General features: G+C 42.2%; 1 protein-coding gene across 3 annotated transcripts in view; it reads right to left on the bottom strand.

Annotated features, from left to right (window-relative positions):
* The window catches only part of PIEZO2 (piezo type mechanosensitive ion channel component 2), a 1161909-nt gene that overhangs the window by 425214 nt on the left and 722462 nt on the right, over positions 1 to 14233 (bottom strand). For all 3 annotated transcript variants that reach the window (XM_085607342.1, XM_085607341.1, XM_085607340.1), the window contains exon 9: positions 1791 to 1919. In XM_085607342.1, coding sequence (XP_085463468.1) covers positions 1791 to 1919 — 129 coding nt within the window. The remainder of the gene's footprint in view (positions 1 to 1790; positions 1920 to 14233) is intronic.

Below are 14233 nucleotides of genomic sequence, written 5' to 3' on the forward strand. Positions count from 1 at the left end.
TCTTTCCTCCTTCAAGGACCATAATGAGCTCTGTATAAAAATGTGCAAGTGGATACTCTTTCAACCATAAGAGTTCCTAAAGGTATACTTAATGAAGACGCTAGATCCATACAAGAGAAATGTAATTATGCAGAGCTTGTGATATCTTTTTATTAGATCAGGTTATGAATTACATAGAGAGTGCATTATTTTCCCTGGAGACTCTGATGTCTTCTGCTGGTTCACTGAATGAAGTAGGCATCCATCTCTTTGTTTGAGAAGCAGGCCATATTTTTCCTATGTTAGCTTCTATGCTAGCTACTTTTTGTGTGACACATCAAAACAAATGTACCCCACAATATAATATTGAAAGAGGGTAATTCACAATAAAATACACAATCATTTTCCCAAAAAATAAAACTGGGTCGTGATTATAAATCTAGACAAAATAACGATATGTGGAAAAATAAAAATAATATTTATATTTAGTATATAAGTTTTACACTCACATTTAACATCATTTCATCAATTGTCAGTCTTTCAAATGCTCGTCATCTTGCTATATAATTACATATAGTCATTGACCTACACTTCACAACTCAAGCTTAATAATAAATAAATAAAACAAGTAACAAGCATGCGGTAAAGTTCAAAGTTGTACTTTTATGGACGTAACAACATGAATAACTTCCAAAACCTCATGTGTATAAAATCCTCACCTCCAACTAGAGAAAGGTCCTGAGTACAATATGACAGTTCCAGCTGATTTTTGACTGACATAATATTAATCATGTTTAAAGCGTTTTTTAAGTTTTTGGTTAGGAAATTGATAGTGTATTTTAGCTAATTGTTATGAGCCATATTTGGAACTACCTTCTTATGAAGAGAATGGATACCTATGGGTATTGTTATGTCTCTAGGATAAAAGCCACGACGAGTGCATGGCACTTGTTTCTTTTATGATCTGTGTAGCGTGTAATGGTGTTCACACTTTCCCACGTGAGGGGCAATGAAATTCAAAGATGTCTCAATATGCTTTCTGAAGTGTGAAATCAGTATCCTTACTCCCATAAGAGTTGGTCATTACATTTAGGAAAGCAAGCTTCAAACTGCATAGATGACGCGATTGCAACTTCAACACAATGCTCACCAATGCTTTTTGTCCCTATCCTATATATTTTTATTTTGTTTTTCAATTCTAAGTGTGCAAACTTTCTACTAAGTGTAACATTTATTTTAATTAAAACTCTATTATTTTTTATAAAAAACGAAATGAAGAAATAATCAACCTAGATTAGTTATGAAAATACTATGAACAAAACTCAGAGTTTAATTACAGGCTTTAATTGTTGAATCTCTGAAAAACTGCATAGTATGAAATACATTAAAAAAATATATATATTACGTTGTCAGATGGATTTTCCAATCATGCCAGCTTAGCAATTTTTGTTAACATTTGACTGTTCTAATGGTAGCGCGAGATACATTTTAAATCTATCTAATTATGTTTTCAATTATAAAATATCTACCATTTCACTCATTGGTAAAATCGATATCTTGAAACAATCCATTTTGATTAACATGTTAACATATTGTAAGATTTTGTTCATGTGGCCCTCTTCTATAAATATATTTATCATATACACAAAATAAATGCCCTGTCACATGCCATATCTGAATACCATCATTGATACTTTATGAAAAAATCGAAAGGATTGTATTTCATCTATTATTTTATAGGCGGATCACAGAAAATGTCTGTTGTTGTGTACCAATGCATTTGTGCAATTATTATGTATCATGTATCTTACTTTTCTCTCATCAGTTGTGTAGTGGCTGGAATACCATAAACTTCGTCTCCTCTCTGCCGTGAAAGGCGGTGAGGTGCAGTCTTCTTCTTTTTCCTCTTCCTCTTTACCATCTTGGTCTTCATCTTGTGGCTGTAAATAAAAGCACATATCCGTTAAATCCATTAAAAAGCGAATTAATGTGATTAGAAGCCATAGATCCTTGGATATCTGTGTTGGACTGCTGAACTTATACCACCATAATGTCAAACTCAAGGGCATGACTCATGAAGCTTTTCTGTGAGTAGCTACTAGAACACATCAATTGCATTCAGGGCCCAGAGTTACTTGTACCTTCCTCGGTCTTGAGTGGACCATTGACCTTCTCTGTACTTCCCCATTTTGTTGTTTTTGATCTGCTGTGGGTGTCTGAATATTTTGTAATTAAAGCACAGCTGACAGACATCTTAGGATATTTTAGTAGTTCCTGGCCTGAGCTCAAACCTCTCAGTTACATCTAAATGCTCCCCTCAGCCTACTGGTTGAGCCAATCTGGTGGTGTAAAACTGAACCGGGAGAGGACACAATGATGAAGCATGCCACAGAGAAATATGTGGGTGAGAGTCCTTTTTGGAAAAACAAGAATGTCCCCCTCAGATCTATTATAAAACATTGTCTAGGAAAATCTCTCCCTAGTGTTATTGAATTAGAAGCATTTGGGAATCTCCTCTGTATAGTTTTCCTCTCTCCCTATTATTTGAGTGGTGATTCCAGCAGGGAGACACACCATGATGGATTCACCTGCAGTTGTCTGTTGTATACACTTGTAAGTCCCACATGAAGATGGGTGCAGTTCCAGACTGCATTCATTCTTTAGGAGGCCTTGTGGGTCTTCAGAGCCCTCCTCTGGGTTTAGCGCACTGTCATGTGATATGGATGGACACCCCTGACCTCTGTTAGGAGGGAGATCAGGGACATTCCGACCGGGACGTATGCAGTGTGTATCTGCATTTCCCTACATTGTGGCATACCCTGATAGTCCCCACCCACGACTTTCCATATGATTTCTTAAAGGGCACGGGGTAAGTAGGATCTAAGGCATATTAATTCAGCATCATCTCAGCATGGAACACGTAGAGTACCTCCTGCAGGGGGTTCCCGACCCGTGCAAGGCTTCATTTATCTGCTACATTGAGATGAGGTCATGTACACATTAAAATGAAAGAATGCATTCTTTCAAATATGCAGGGCCAGCAAGAGTGGATGAACATTTCCACAGAAGGCGTTCACCTTTCCCATTTGGTAATATTTTTTGTTTTTGTTTTTATTGGGTTTTATGTTATATAAAAGAGCATAGAGGAAAAAAGAAACTTCACAGCATCTCTTTGCATCACAAATGATAATCGTGTATACATATCATCAATAAGGGAGTTGAAAAGTCACCTTCGGGCAGAGGTTGAAGACATGAGGACAGACAGAACCAGCATATCAGGATAAATCCTACTGTGAGCATGCTGGATGAAGTGAAGAGGCAGCCTCAGCAGATCGCAGCAGATAGGAATGAAACGACTTGCCGGGGACTAGTTGGCATAGGGAGGCCCCAAATTTGCATTTGGCTTCTGAGAATGTGTAATCAGTCATATATATATATATATACAGGAACCCTTTTGTTCAAAAGAGGAGGGTACAAGAGGTTGCGGGGTAGGCAGGGTCAGCTGGCCTCCAACCAACATATAGCACACAACAAGAAGCTACCCTGACTCAGTGTCTGATTCCTAGTACAAGATGATGCACATTATGCCGATGAATTAGGTGGTGCTGGGCATATCAAAAAAATGTATGGACTGGCCTCACACACCACCAGGTGTCATGCTTCATCATCTGCTGTCCGGATGAGTACTGTGATAAACCACAGACCCCGGCTACAAATAGGAAACACCAAAGACCCAGACCGACCCCGATGAACTGGACCTTCCATTCAGGAGATGAAAGGAGCAGCAGTGAAAGCGTAGACAAGGGAAGACCAGGGGAAGGACCTTGTCAATTCTATTAAGAACCACGATTACCCCCGCCACTGCCCCCCTTCGGGTATTGGCAGCAGCCTTTTTACCCACAAGGTTTCCCATACCAACAAGGACCACCGCCTTTTTTATACAGAGGCCGTACCCGCAGAAGAGGACAGCAAAAGGACCAGAGACAAGGCGCCAGAGTCCACTGGGAAGACCAGACACCAAATATAGTGGTGATGAGAAGCAAGGGAAGAGAACAAGGAATTAGCACCAAATGTGGTAAACCTGAGCAACCACACCTTGACGCCAGATGAAGAGAGCATTCTCGCAAAAGTGTTAGGCTTTGCACCCACGCCCAAGAATGACCTTTCACCCTCTGTACCAAGTTGGCCCAATTCTTCAGAAAAATTAAATTGAAAGACTTCTTCGAGGGAAAAGAACATGTCTGGGAACAACCGACCAACAGCATGGGTCTGAGAAAGAAATTCACTTTTGTACCCCCCACCCACGCTGTTCCTTGCCATATCCAGGCTTTTGAACAAGCAGTCCTGAAAGAAATAGATGCAATCAATTGTACAGAAAAACAAGGGATTTCAAAATCTGAAGCGCGGTGAGAAGATAGCATTGGAGAATGTGAAGGCAAACAGCAATCTGGTTTTTAAGCCGGCGGATAAAGGGGGAGCGATGGTTGTCATGGACCAAGACAAATACCATGCAGAGTGCATGCGCCTCCTATCAGATGAAGACCGCTATGAGGTCACGACAAATGACCCAATGTCTAGACTCTCCACTAAGATCAAAGCATAGTTGAAGAGGGGATTGCCAACAATTGGATCACTAAACACGAGGCTGAATTTCTGGAGGGTAATGCCTCATGGACCCCAAAGTTCAACACCCTACCAAAATCCACAAGAACAAGGATCCACCACTGGCAAGACCGATTGTGTCGGGTGTCGGCTCAGTACTCGAACCCCTCTCGCAGTTTTGCCACTGGTTCCTCAAACTGATTGTTCAAACATCAACAACTTATCTCAAAGACACTAAGGATGTATTATGTCTACTCAGAGACATGGAATTTGACCCAAGAGAAGACGGGTTGATCTGTACATGAGCATACCCCAGTGACGTACTCTAGCCTCTAGTTGTGGAGCACATACTTCAAGAGAAGGAATGGGACTTCATCACCCCGCGCAGTTTCATCATGGAATGTGCAGAGATGGCTCAGACAGAAAACGTCTTCGAGTACAACAATACCATATACCACCAGGTCAGAGGCACGTCTATGGGAAGCACTTTTGCTCCCAGTATGGCGTGCCTCTATGTACACCAATTTGAGGTAGATTTCATCTACCAGCAGGAAAACCCCTTCAAACAACAACTAAAGTTGTGGGGCCGATACATCGATGACATCCTCATCATCTGGCAACGGAACCACCAACAAGCTACCTATTTCTGCGATTGGCTCAACACGCGAGACGAACACCTCAAATTCACGTACAACATCAACAAGAATGGAGCAGTGTTTTTGGACCTCGTGATTACCCTTAATGAAGAAGGGTTAAGCACGATAGTGCACAATAAACCTACTGACAAAAACAGCCTTTTCATGTACGAGAGCTTCATCCCAAAGCACTAAGACAGAATCTAGTGGGCCAATTCCTCCGCATGAGGAGGAACTGCTTTTTGTTGGAAACATACGACCATCAAGCCCAAACCCTAGAAGACAAGTTGATCCAATGCCATTACCCAAAGAAAATGGTCACGAAGGCTAGAAAAAGAGCCCGGAACAACAATCGAAAGAGTGAGAAGATAGTATGTGTCACGACATACACCCCGATTTCCATCTAAGTCCAAAACATCATTCGGAAACACTGGCTTATACTGAACAGGGCAGGAAAGCAATGGACCGCACCAATGTTTGCGTTCAAGAGAAATTTGAACATTTGGGATGCAGTTGTTCACTCCAAGGTTACACCACTCCCACCACAGACACAAACCACATTGTGGGATCCGAACAGACCCGTTGGCCACTATCCTTGCGGAAATTGCATAGCATGCCAATTTACTAATCAAACTAAAGAGGTCGACATCAACACAAACAGACCATGGATTTTGAAGAGTCTGACCAACTGTAACAGTGAGAATGTGGTTTATCTAATAAAGTGCCCCTACAACCTTCTATATGTAGTCATGACACTACGTAAAGTAAAGGTCCGGATCAACAAACACCGGAGCACCATCAGATGTAAAAAAAAACCACAAAGCTCACACGACATTTTATGGAGCAAGGACATTGCGACAAGGACCTTGAGTGGGTTGTATTGGAAAATATGCACTCTGGGAGTCCCAACATACAAAGAAAACTTCACATTCGGGAACAGAGGTGGGTGTACCGCCTTAAATCAAGTGACCATGGGTTAAACGATGAAATACCATGGCTACATATGAAGTAGTTCCATATGACACTGTGACGTTATTCCACCTATACATTCTATGATGGGTACAAATACAGTCCTGGACTAACCAATATTTCAGACCAGAGACCAACACTGGTTGGCATGTGTGAACACACAAAAACCCCTCCCCCATTTGTAAACACTTGTTTACAGCAGTGTACTTCTGGTCCCCTATGTTCATTCATTCCAGCTTTACATCCAATTATGGGTGCAAACACAGTATCAATCATTTCCTTCTACTTTATTGTCCCTCACGTTTAGGAGTTTTTGAATACAGCAACGGAACACTCAATGTTTCCTGCTCCTTCTCAAATAATGAAACACATGCGCTGCAACATATTCATAGCTACTACCGTGTCTATTTTTTCAAATTAACACGCTCACACTGGGGAGTGACATTTCGGCTACTGTTACTCAACGTGAAATCACACTTCGCTCCCTCTGTACTATTTTAGGGTAATTAAGACACATGCGCAGCAATCGGTACACTCAAGTACTCGCATGCGCATGCATGGTTCCAAAACCACTGAGCTGGATCAGAATGCTCCCTTCATTCCTGATAGCCTCACTCTGATGACGTTTAGATTAGGCTTTCTCATGAGGACAATGGAAGTATGATGCATTATCGCAGCGCCTGACAATGGAGTCCCAGGTGCAATTCATTCATACGTTAATGAGCCAATTACTCACCGGACCACACGTATAAATACCACGCTGCCTCCCCAAGCCTTTCACCAGTAGGGAAGCGACGAGGAAGCACCTTAGGAGTAGTAAGGGGTTGAATGGGTGTTTGATTGAGATACGTGGTTGTACAAGCCTCAACTATGTATAAGAGTGAATGCATTGCTGAACCATCATTACGCATCTCTCTAACTTTCACCTTTTTAATTTTCTTTAAATTAATTTGGTATTCAGAGTTTGACTTCAGGGGTCCCTCTACTCCTCCCTTCCTATGGGACATCCCTACACCTTTAATAGGGTAAGAGTGTGAGCTGGTCTGACAACTATTTTTTTCTTTAAGCACCACATATGCAGTGACACGTGTGCTCACTACATGCACTTTAAATGTACCTCGTGCATGTGTTCTCGTCTTATTCCTTCCTAACCAGTATGAGTGTATTTTACTGTTTCGCTTATACTGTGATATATAATTTCTTTACAGGTGTTCCGATAATGTCATGGTAGAGTTGGACTAGAGCCAGCCTACGTGAGTAGATTCATCTTTGTCTCTTAGAGACAGGATAGGAGCCCTTTTATTTAGGCCCTGATGAATTCCATGGACCCTTCTGGCCATACTGGCAGAAACATGTTGACAACACAGATGGATATCGGGTACTAAACCCCCTAGTCTCCACCATTACTTTTAATATCGAGCACGTTCTGCACAATTAAAACTTCATGCAGGCCGTACATCGATTTTTAACATCACTCACTCACTTATTCAACAGGGGCCCCCACTTAGTTATAGAAGTGCCTCCCTGTCTCCAGGTGTAGGGCCGCCCTTTTTCAAACGTGGTTTTTAAAGGGCAAGGACAGACGATGATGAAGCATGACACCTGGTGGTGTGTGAGGCCAGTCCATAAATTTTTTTGATATGCCCATCACCACCTAATTCATTGCCATACAGTGCCTCATCTTGTACTAGGAATCAGACACTGAGTCAGGGTAGCTTCTTGTTATGTAATGTGTAATTAGTACATGACATGAATGTGGTATTTAAGAAGGAAACCGAATGACCAATGTCAACTCTGGTGATATACGCAGTGAGGAGGAACATCTTGGGTGGCGCATCAGGAAATGTTGGGGAGGGCCGCTCTGGTCGCCAAGCGCAGTCTATGATAACTGAAAGTGACCAGTGGAGTGGCATGCCTGCAGCACTGGAAATCCTGCAATAAGATAAAGGTTTTTGAGGCACTAATCACACAGGACAAGAAAATAGTCCCCTTTGACCATTTTGTAAATCAAAACGGCTGGCTCACTCGCGCCGGTGCCTCCCCCAAGGCTCAGGAGAGTTTGGTGGCACCGACGGATAGGTGAGTTGGACATGTTAGGAGTTGTTGTTGTATAGATTAAGATGTGGACACCTAGAGAGCGTTTTCCTTTAGGGGGTCTTTTGAATGATTAAACACACATTTTGTAGGTTAATTCCTATACATAGAGATAAGAACATTGTGTCTAAAATAAGATAACACACATTTTTATTTAATATTGAGACATAAGATCACTGTGTCTAAAACAAGAGAAAACAAGAGAAAACAAGATGAGGTGTGAGGGTTGGCACTTTGGGGTGCTGGGTAGGGCTGGGGGTAGTTCGCGAAGTAGCACTTCGCGAAGCTACGCAAAGTGAAGTTCGCACTACGCGAGCTACGCGTAGCACTTCGCGAACTGCGTAGTACCTTGTTCACACTGTGCCAGATGTCGTTTTCAATGATTGCACAGTGCGGACAAGCAACCGGCACTGTGCAATCATTGAAAATGGCATCTTGCACAGTGCGAGCTGTAGTTTTCTGCTGCTCGAGTAGATTTTTACTCGAGCTTCAGCTTTCTCAACACGAACTGGTAGTTTCTCATCGCGAGCGGTCGCGAGCATACGCGACCACTCGCAATGAGTAACCTGACCTCCTCGCGTTGGGAATCTCGCCAGGAGGTTTATTTTCCATGCTCGCGAGCGCCAACTTGAAGTTGCTGATCGCGAACAAGGAAAAAGTCTCACCGGGATGTCATTTTGCTTGCTCGCGGTCGCCAACTTGACGTTGAGGACCGCGAGCAAGCAAAAAATGACCGCAGCACTACGCAACACTACGCTACGCGTGTTCGCACTGTGCTACGTGCAGTTCGCGTAGTGCGAAGTAGCGCGAACTTCGCAAACTACGCGAGCGTAGCGTAGTGCCTTGCCCAGGCTTAGTGCTGGGTTGAGAACTGATGGTCTCTCTATTATTTAACTATTGTGGACAGGAGTGACAGGTATAACAGGGTTATTCGTTGGGCTTCATGGTTAATCTACATATAGGTAGATATTTGACGCCAGCCTTGTTTGCACTCTTTTATCCACAGTGCGGGGCCTCGGATACCTGAGCATGGTCCAGGTGAGGTGAGGTCCAGTCCCCTGTCAGTTTGGGTGAGAAATAAGGAAAATTTTTCTTTACAAAGTTTGATTCAGAGAACGTACGTATTGACGAGATTGTAGAAAGTTTTTCTAAAATAAATGATTTATGGTTTTTCAGATGTCCTCCAGAACCAAACAAGACAAGGAGGATTAATATACAACTCTGGCTACAGGTTGTATTGTTTCTAATAAATTCACTTTATTTTTGATTATCACATGAACTGCGTTCAGGGATAATATATTTAATTTTCACAACATTTTTGTGACAGTAGCAGCAATTTAAGAGCAGTGGCCCTGATGAATGCCGAGGGTCTGTTAGCCCGATAGGCAGAAAAATGTTGGCCCGATTTACGACAGTTATTTGTTTCACACTGTCGCTTGCGCTGTTCTAATTTTTTAATTAGGGGATGTGTCTTGTTCTTTATTAAAATTAGTTGGTATAGACACATCACCTTATCTTAACATCACTACACTTTTTGTTTATGTTGCACTGTTTTCTTATTACCATGAACCATCCATAAGAAATTGGTGGCTAATAGACCAGCTGTGGATTTGATCCAGTGTCAAAAGTTTTACTGCCAGGCGTACGGTCCTGATGATCAAAGGGCCTGCCTACGTGCAGTCTGGACGACCACATGATAGGATTGATCACTTGGTCGGTTTGATGGTTATCCTATAACTTGGATCATTTTTACCAGTTGTTCTTTTGAACCAGCAATTACTTCTACTTTCTTGCATACACGCGTTTTCTTTTTCCTTTTTATAGTTATCAGTGACTAATGCACTCGGTGACATACTTTATAGACTTGTTACTGTGGTCAGGCACACTGACTTATAGACCTCTCTGGTTTTCTGGTTTTGCATATAGTTGTGTCTGGGGAAGTAAACCATGAGGAGGTCTTTAAACATTTGTTCCCTCTGACCCTCCATTCTTTGTTGTGTTATGTATAAGATAAAGGTGCCATCAACAAAGAAATCGCTGATCATCGTCTGCCCCATTGTACGCGACAGTCTCTTTACTGTTATTTCGCTAGTGGTGGGGAGCATGGGATTGAAAGTAAGGGTCAGCAAAGGGGAGTACCACATACACAGATCAAGCAGTTTCACCAATTTCCACCATGCCCGACAAGTTGAGGCAACCCCGTCGACATCGCCTCTCACCTTCGTGGTGAAGCGGTTACTCTCGCCAGGAGAAATGGCCTGCGAGCGATGGATTGTTCAACTCTAACATGTGGCACAGTCACCCGGGATGTGGCCGAACATTTCAAATAGTGTGCCTGTGCAATTAAATAATAGATATAAAAATGTGGCATAACGGGTCCACCTGCCTCTAGAGGGTGGTGAGCGCCTCATAAAACATATTATTGGTTGGCCCCTGCCTCATATGAGCCAGAAAATGGCCTGCTCCATTGTTTAAAGAAGTGCAACGATAGGTGTACATATATGTTAGCAAAAAGATACATGAATGTTGGTGATATTACCATCGTAATTCGGTATATGCGCCCCATCATGGAGAGGAGCAGGCAGACCCATCTGTCAACACACGTCGTCAACTTGTCAATCACAGTATCAAAATTCATCATGCTCAAATCATCATGATCATGAGTCACCCAAACTCCTAGATATTTACCCCTATTAGGACTCCACTGTCAAGGATAGTCCAGTGGGCTAGCAGAAGAAAAATCTGTAAGTGGGAAAACTTCAGACTTGTATCAGGTAAGTTGTAACTATGATTATCCTCCTAATCGCACAATCTCTCAAATGATGGGGGATAGATTGTCCTGAGGACATTTAACAAATAATGTCACATCGCCTGCATAAAGCAAGAAGATGAATGAGCCATATCTGAGGCACAAGCCCTGATGTGCCTGCAGCTCTCTCACAAATCAATCCAGCAGCTCCACTGCTAAAGAACAAATCAGTGGGGGCAGCTCTTGCTAGTCCCCTGGCAACAGAGAGGGAACTGGAATAGTATTTATTTACTCTGACTCTGGCTGCAAGGGTGTCAAGTAGTAATTGCCCAGTCCCATCCGGTGGTGACTGTCACCATGAACAGCCACTCCAATTAATTAAATTATTTTCTGTGTCAAGGAGACCCGCTATCGCTAGATGCTGCAGGTTGACTCTTTGTAGAATTGCCATCAGCGTTCGAAAGTTAAAGGCAGCCCATCTCTGGGTAATGAATCCAGCTTGCTGGAGGCGTTGTGCCAGGAGTTTGGTTAGAATGTTGTATCAGTATTTAGCAGAGAGAGAGAGAGAGAGTGATCTGTGAAAAGAGCATTAGCTGGGGTCTCTAATTGGTTTTAGCAATACCGTGATCGCTGCCTCCATTATGGTCGGAGGTAGACATCCCCTAGTGATAGAAGCACTGTACACATCCATGACACGCAGTGCTAGCAGTTCTATATATTCTGTGTAGCAATCTACAGGAAGCCTGTCACCAACTGGAACATTTCCACTGGGGAGGTTCATTATGGCTTTTTTAATGTCCTCAAGAGTTATCTGGGAGTTCAGTATTTCCCTGGCCACACCATCAATTCAAGCAAGAACTACCTGGTCAAGATAGCCCTCATGGTAGGCACTATCATGACGTGCTAGAGGAGTATATAGGTGTTAATAGAACTGTCAGTATTCTGCTAGGATATCAGCCTGGTCTGACATTGTCCCTGCACTGTCTCGTCAGATACTGGGGATCCCCTCAGACACTCGTTCCCTTATAGTGACCCAAGCGAGACTGTATTCCGTCAAAGACTCCTGAGTCTGCACCAGAATCACTATATTGTTGGAGGATATATGGGCATTTTCTAATGATCTAAGTACAGATTTGAGGTGATCCATACTATTGCTAATTGACTTAAGAACACCAGCATATTAGACATACATATTCCCCAAATATAAGCTTTAAAAGCTTCACCTAGAATAGTTACTTCTTCCGCTTAGTTTTCATTTAAGATAAAGAAGCTAAAGAGCTAAAGAATTTGACAATGGCTGCCCCAACTTCAGTTCTAAAGACAGTGTCTCACAGTTCTGTACATCTCAACCGCTAGCTATAGAATCACAGAGGTGGTATAGGAGGTTAACATAATGGGGAAATTCTCAGATAAGATACGGGGGAGTATCTTAGTGGTGGATGGCATGGACATTAGCAAATGGGAAACAAACCACATATTGAGTCTAGAGGCCATATTATACACGGGGCATGATATGAGCTCTAGACTCAGTAATTGGTTTCTGTGGTCCAATATTTACCTGGTGCCTCATTTAAAGAGGGAGAAGCTTCTAGATATTTCCTTTTGAATTGCACAGGTTTCCTGACTCTCTTTCTTGGCTCCAGACTAACTACAGGGGTATGCAATCCATTGTGTGAAGCCAGGACACAGCCTTTTCAGGTGTAAGTGGGGCTCTGTCTAACTCTGCCCTCCCATCCTGCCAGAGATGGCCCATTCAGGCACAACTAAGCTCTCTATTGTGTGTCGCTGTCTAGGAGGAATACACAAAGTCTAAATGCCAACTACACACAGTCATGTGACCCAGAGACAGACAGCAAACGCCAAATGGCTAAGGCAGGAGAATGCCAACTTTCTAAAAATTGCATTTTCAAAATTGTAATTAAAAATCTGACTTTGGCATAAAAGAGGGTTTCTCATTACAGTGCCAAAGATACCAAACATGCACTGTTTATCTGTGCCCATTTGGAAGTTACGGATTATCAAATGTAATAAGGTAACTCCACTGTTATCCTGTGGGAGAAGCACGCCTTGCAGTACTGAAAAACAAATTTAAGAGTTTTCAATACCAGGGCATGTAAAACTTAATGTTACATATCCTACTTTTTAAATACATTGCACCCTTCCTTGTGAACTCTTTGGGACCATCCTGGGGGTGACATATTTGTATTGTCAGTCAGTCAGTCAGTCAGTCAGTCAGTCAGTCAGTCAAATACTTTTATTCGATTAATAAAAATCAAAAAAAGACATAACAAACAGAAAATCACATAGGATACAGGACAAAAAGTTCATCAGCTACAATAATAATGACATTGTCAAGATTAAAAAAGGATTGAAGTGAACATATTTCATAGGTCCAGTTCAAAGTTAAAAAAATAAATAAAGTACAGTAACATAGATGCGATAAAAAGTCTAACAGGAATTGAGACTCCATAGATAGAAACCACCAACCCATTCACATCAAAGCAATCATGTTATGTCTTAACCGTGCGCTAACACGCTTCTTGTTTATACGGACAGCCGCAACTAAAAAACTTGCTACATAAAAAGCAATGGTAATGCTAGGTAAAAGTTGCAGAAACAAGAGCGCTGGCCGGACTTGTAAGAAACTAGCCCCTTTGAGAAGAGGTAACAGGTATTTTTTCCTAATCTGTGCATAGTGCTCGCAGAACATAATGAGATGTAGTGTATCTTGAATAGAAAAGTTATCGCAATCACATGGGGTTGCATTTTCAGGGGTAGCCCATGTGGGATACAGACCAAGCACAAGATGTATCAAGTTTAAGCAAAATTTGATTAGGAGAAACCTGTGAAAAGGACTGGTTACAAAGGCCAGATAGGGTTCCAGACCAGGAACAGTTAGGAGCACATAGTTCTTTCTAACTAATGGCTTTTTTAGTTCCAGGTCCTCCCTCTCAGCCATCAGTCGAGTGACCAGAGCAGTCTTAATCCCTATAACATCTTTCTTGTTGATACATTCAGGGGAATTAAATAGCTCTGGTCTACCCACTATTGCCAACATCTTTTTAACATAAGCCAGCCAGGGGATTCTATGGGCTCTGTCCAAGGCTAAACAGTCCTTAAGGATCAGGTGGTTTAAAGAAATTTCCAGGTTAAGCCAGGTTTTTAGCCAACAAATGACAGGTGCCACTTTAATTAGGTCTGCAAC

This window comes from Triturus cristatus, chromosome 5_2 (genome assembly GCF_964204655.1).
Source record: "Triturus cristatus chromosome 5_2, aTriCri1.1, whole genome shotgun sequence".
NCBI lineage: Eukaryota > Metazoa > Chordata > Amphibia > Caudata > Salamandridae > Triturus > Triturus cristatus.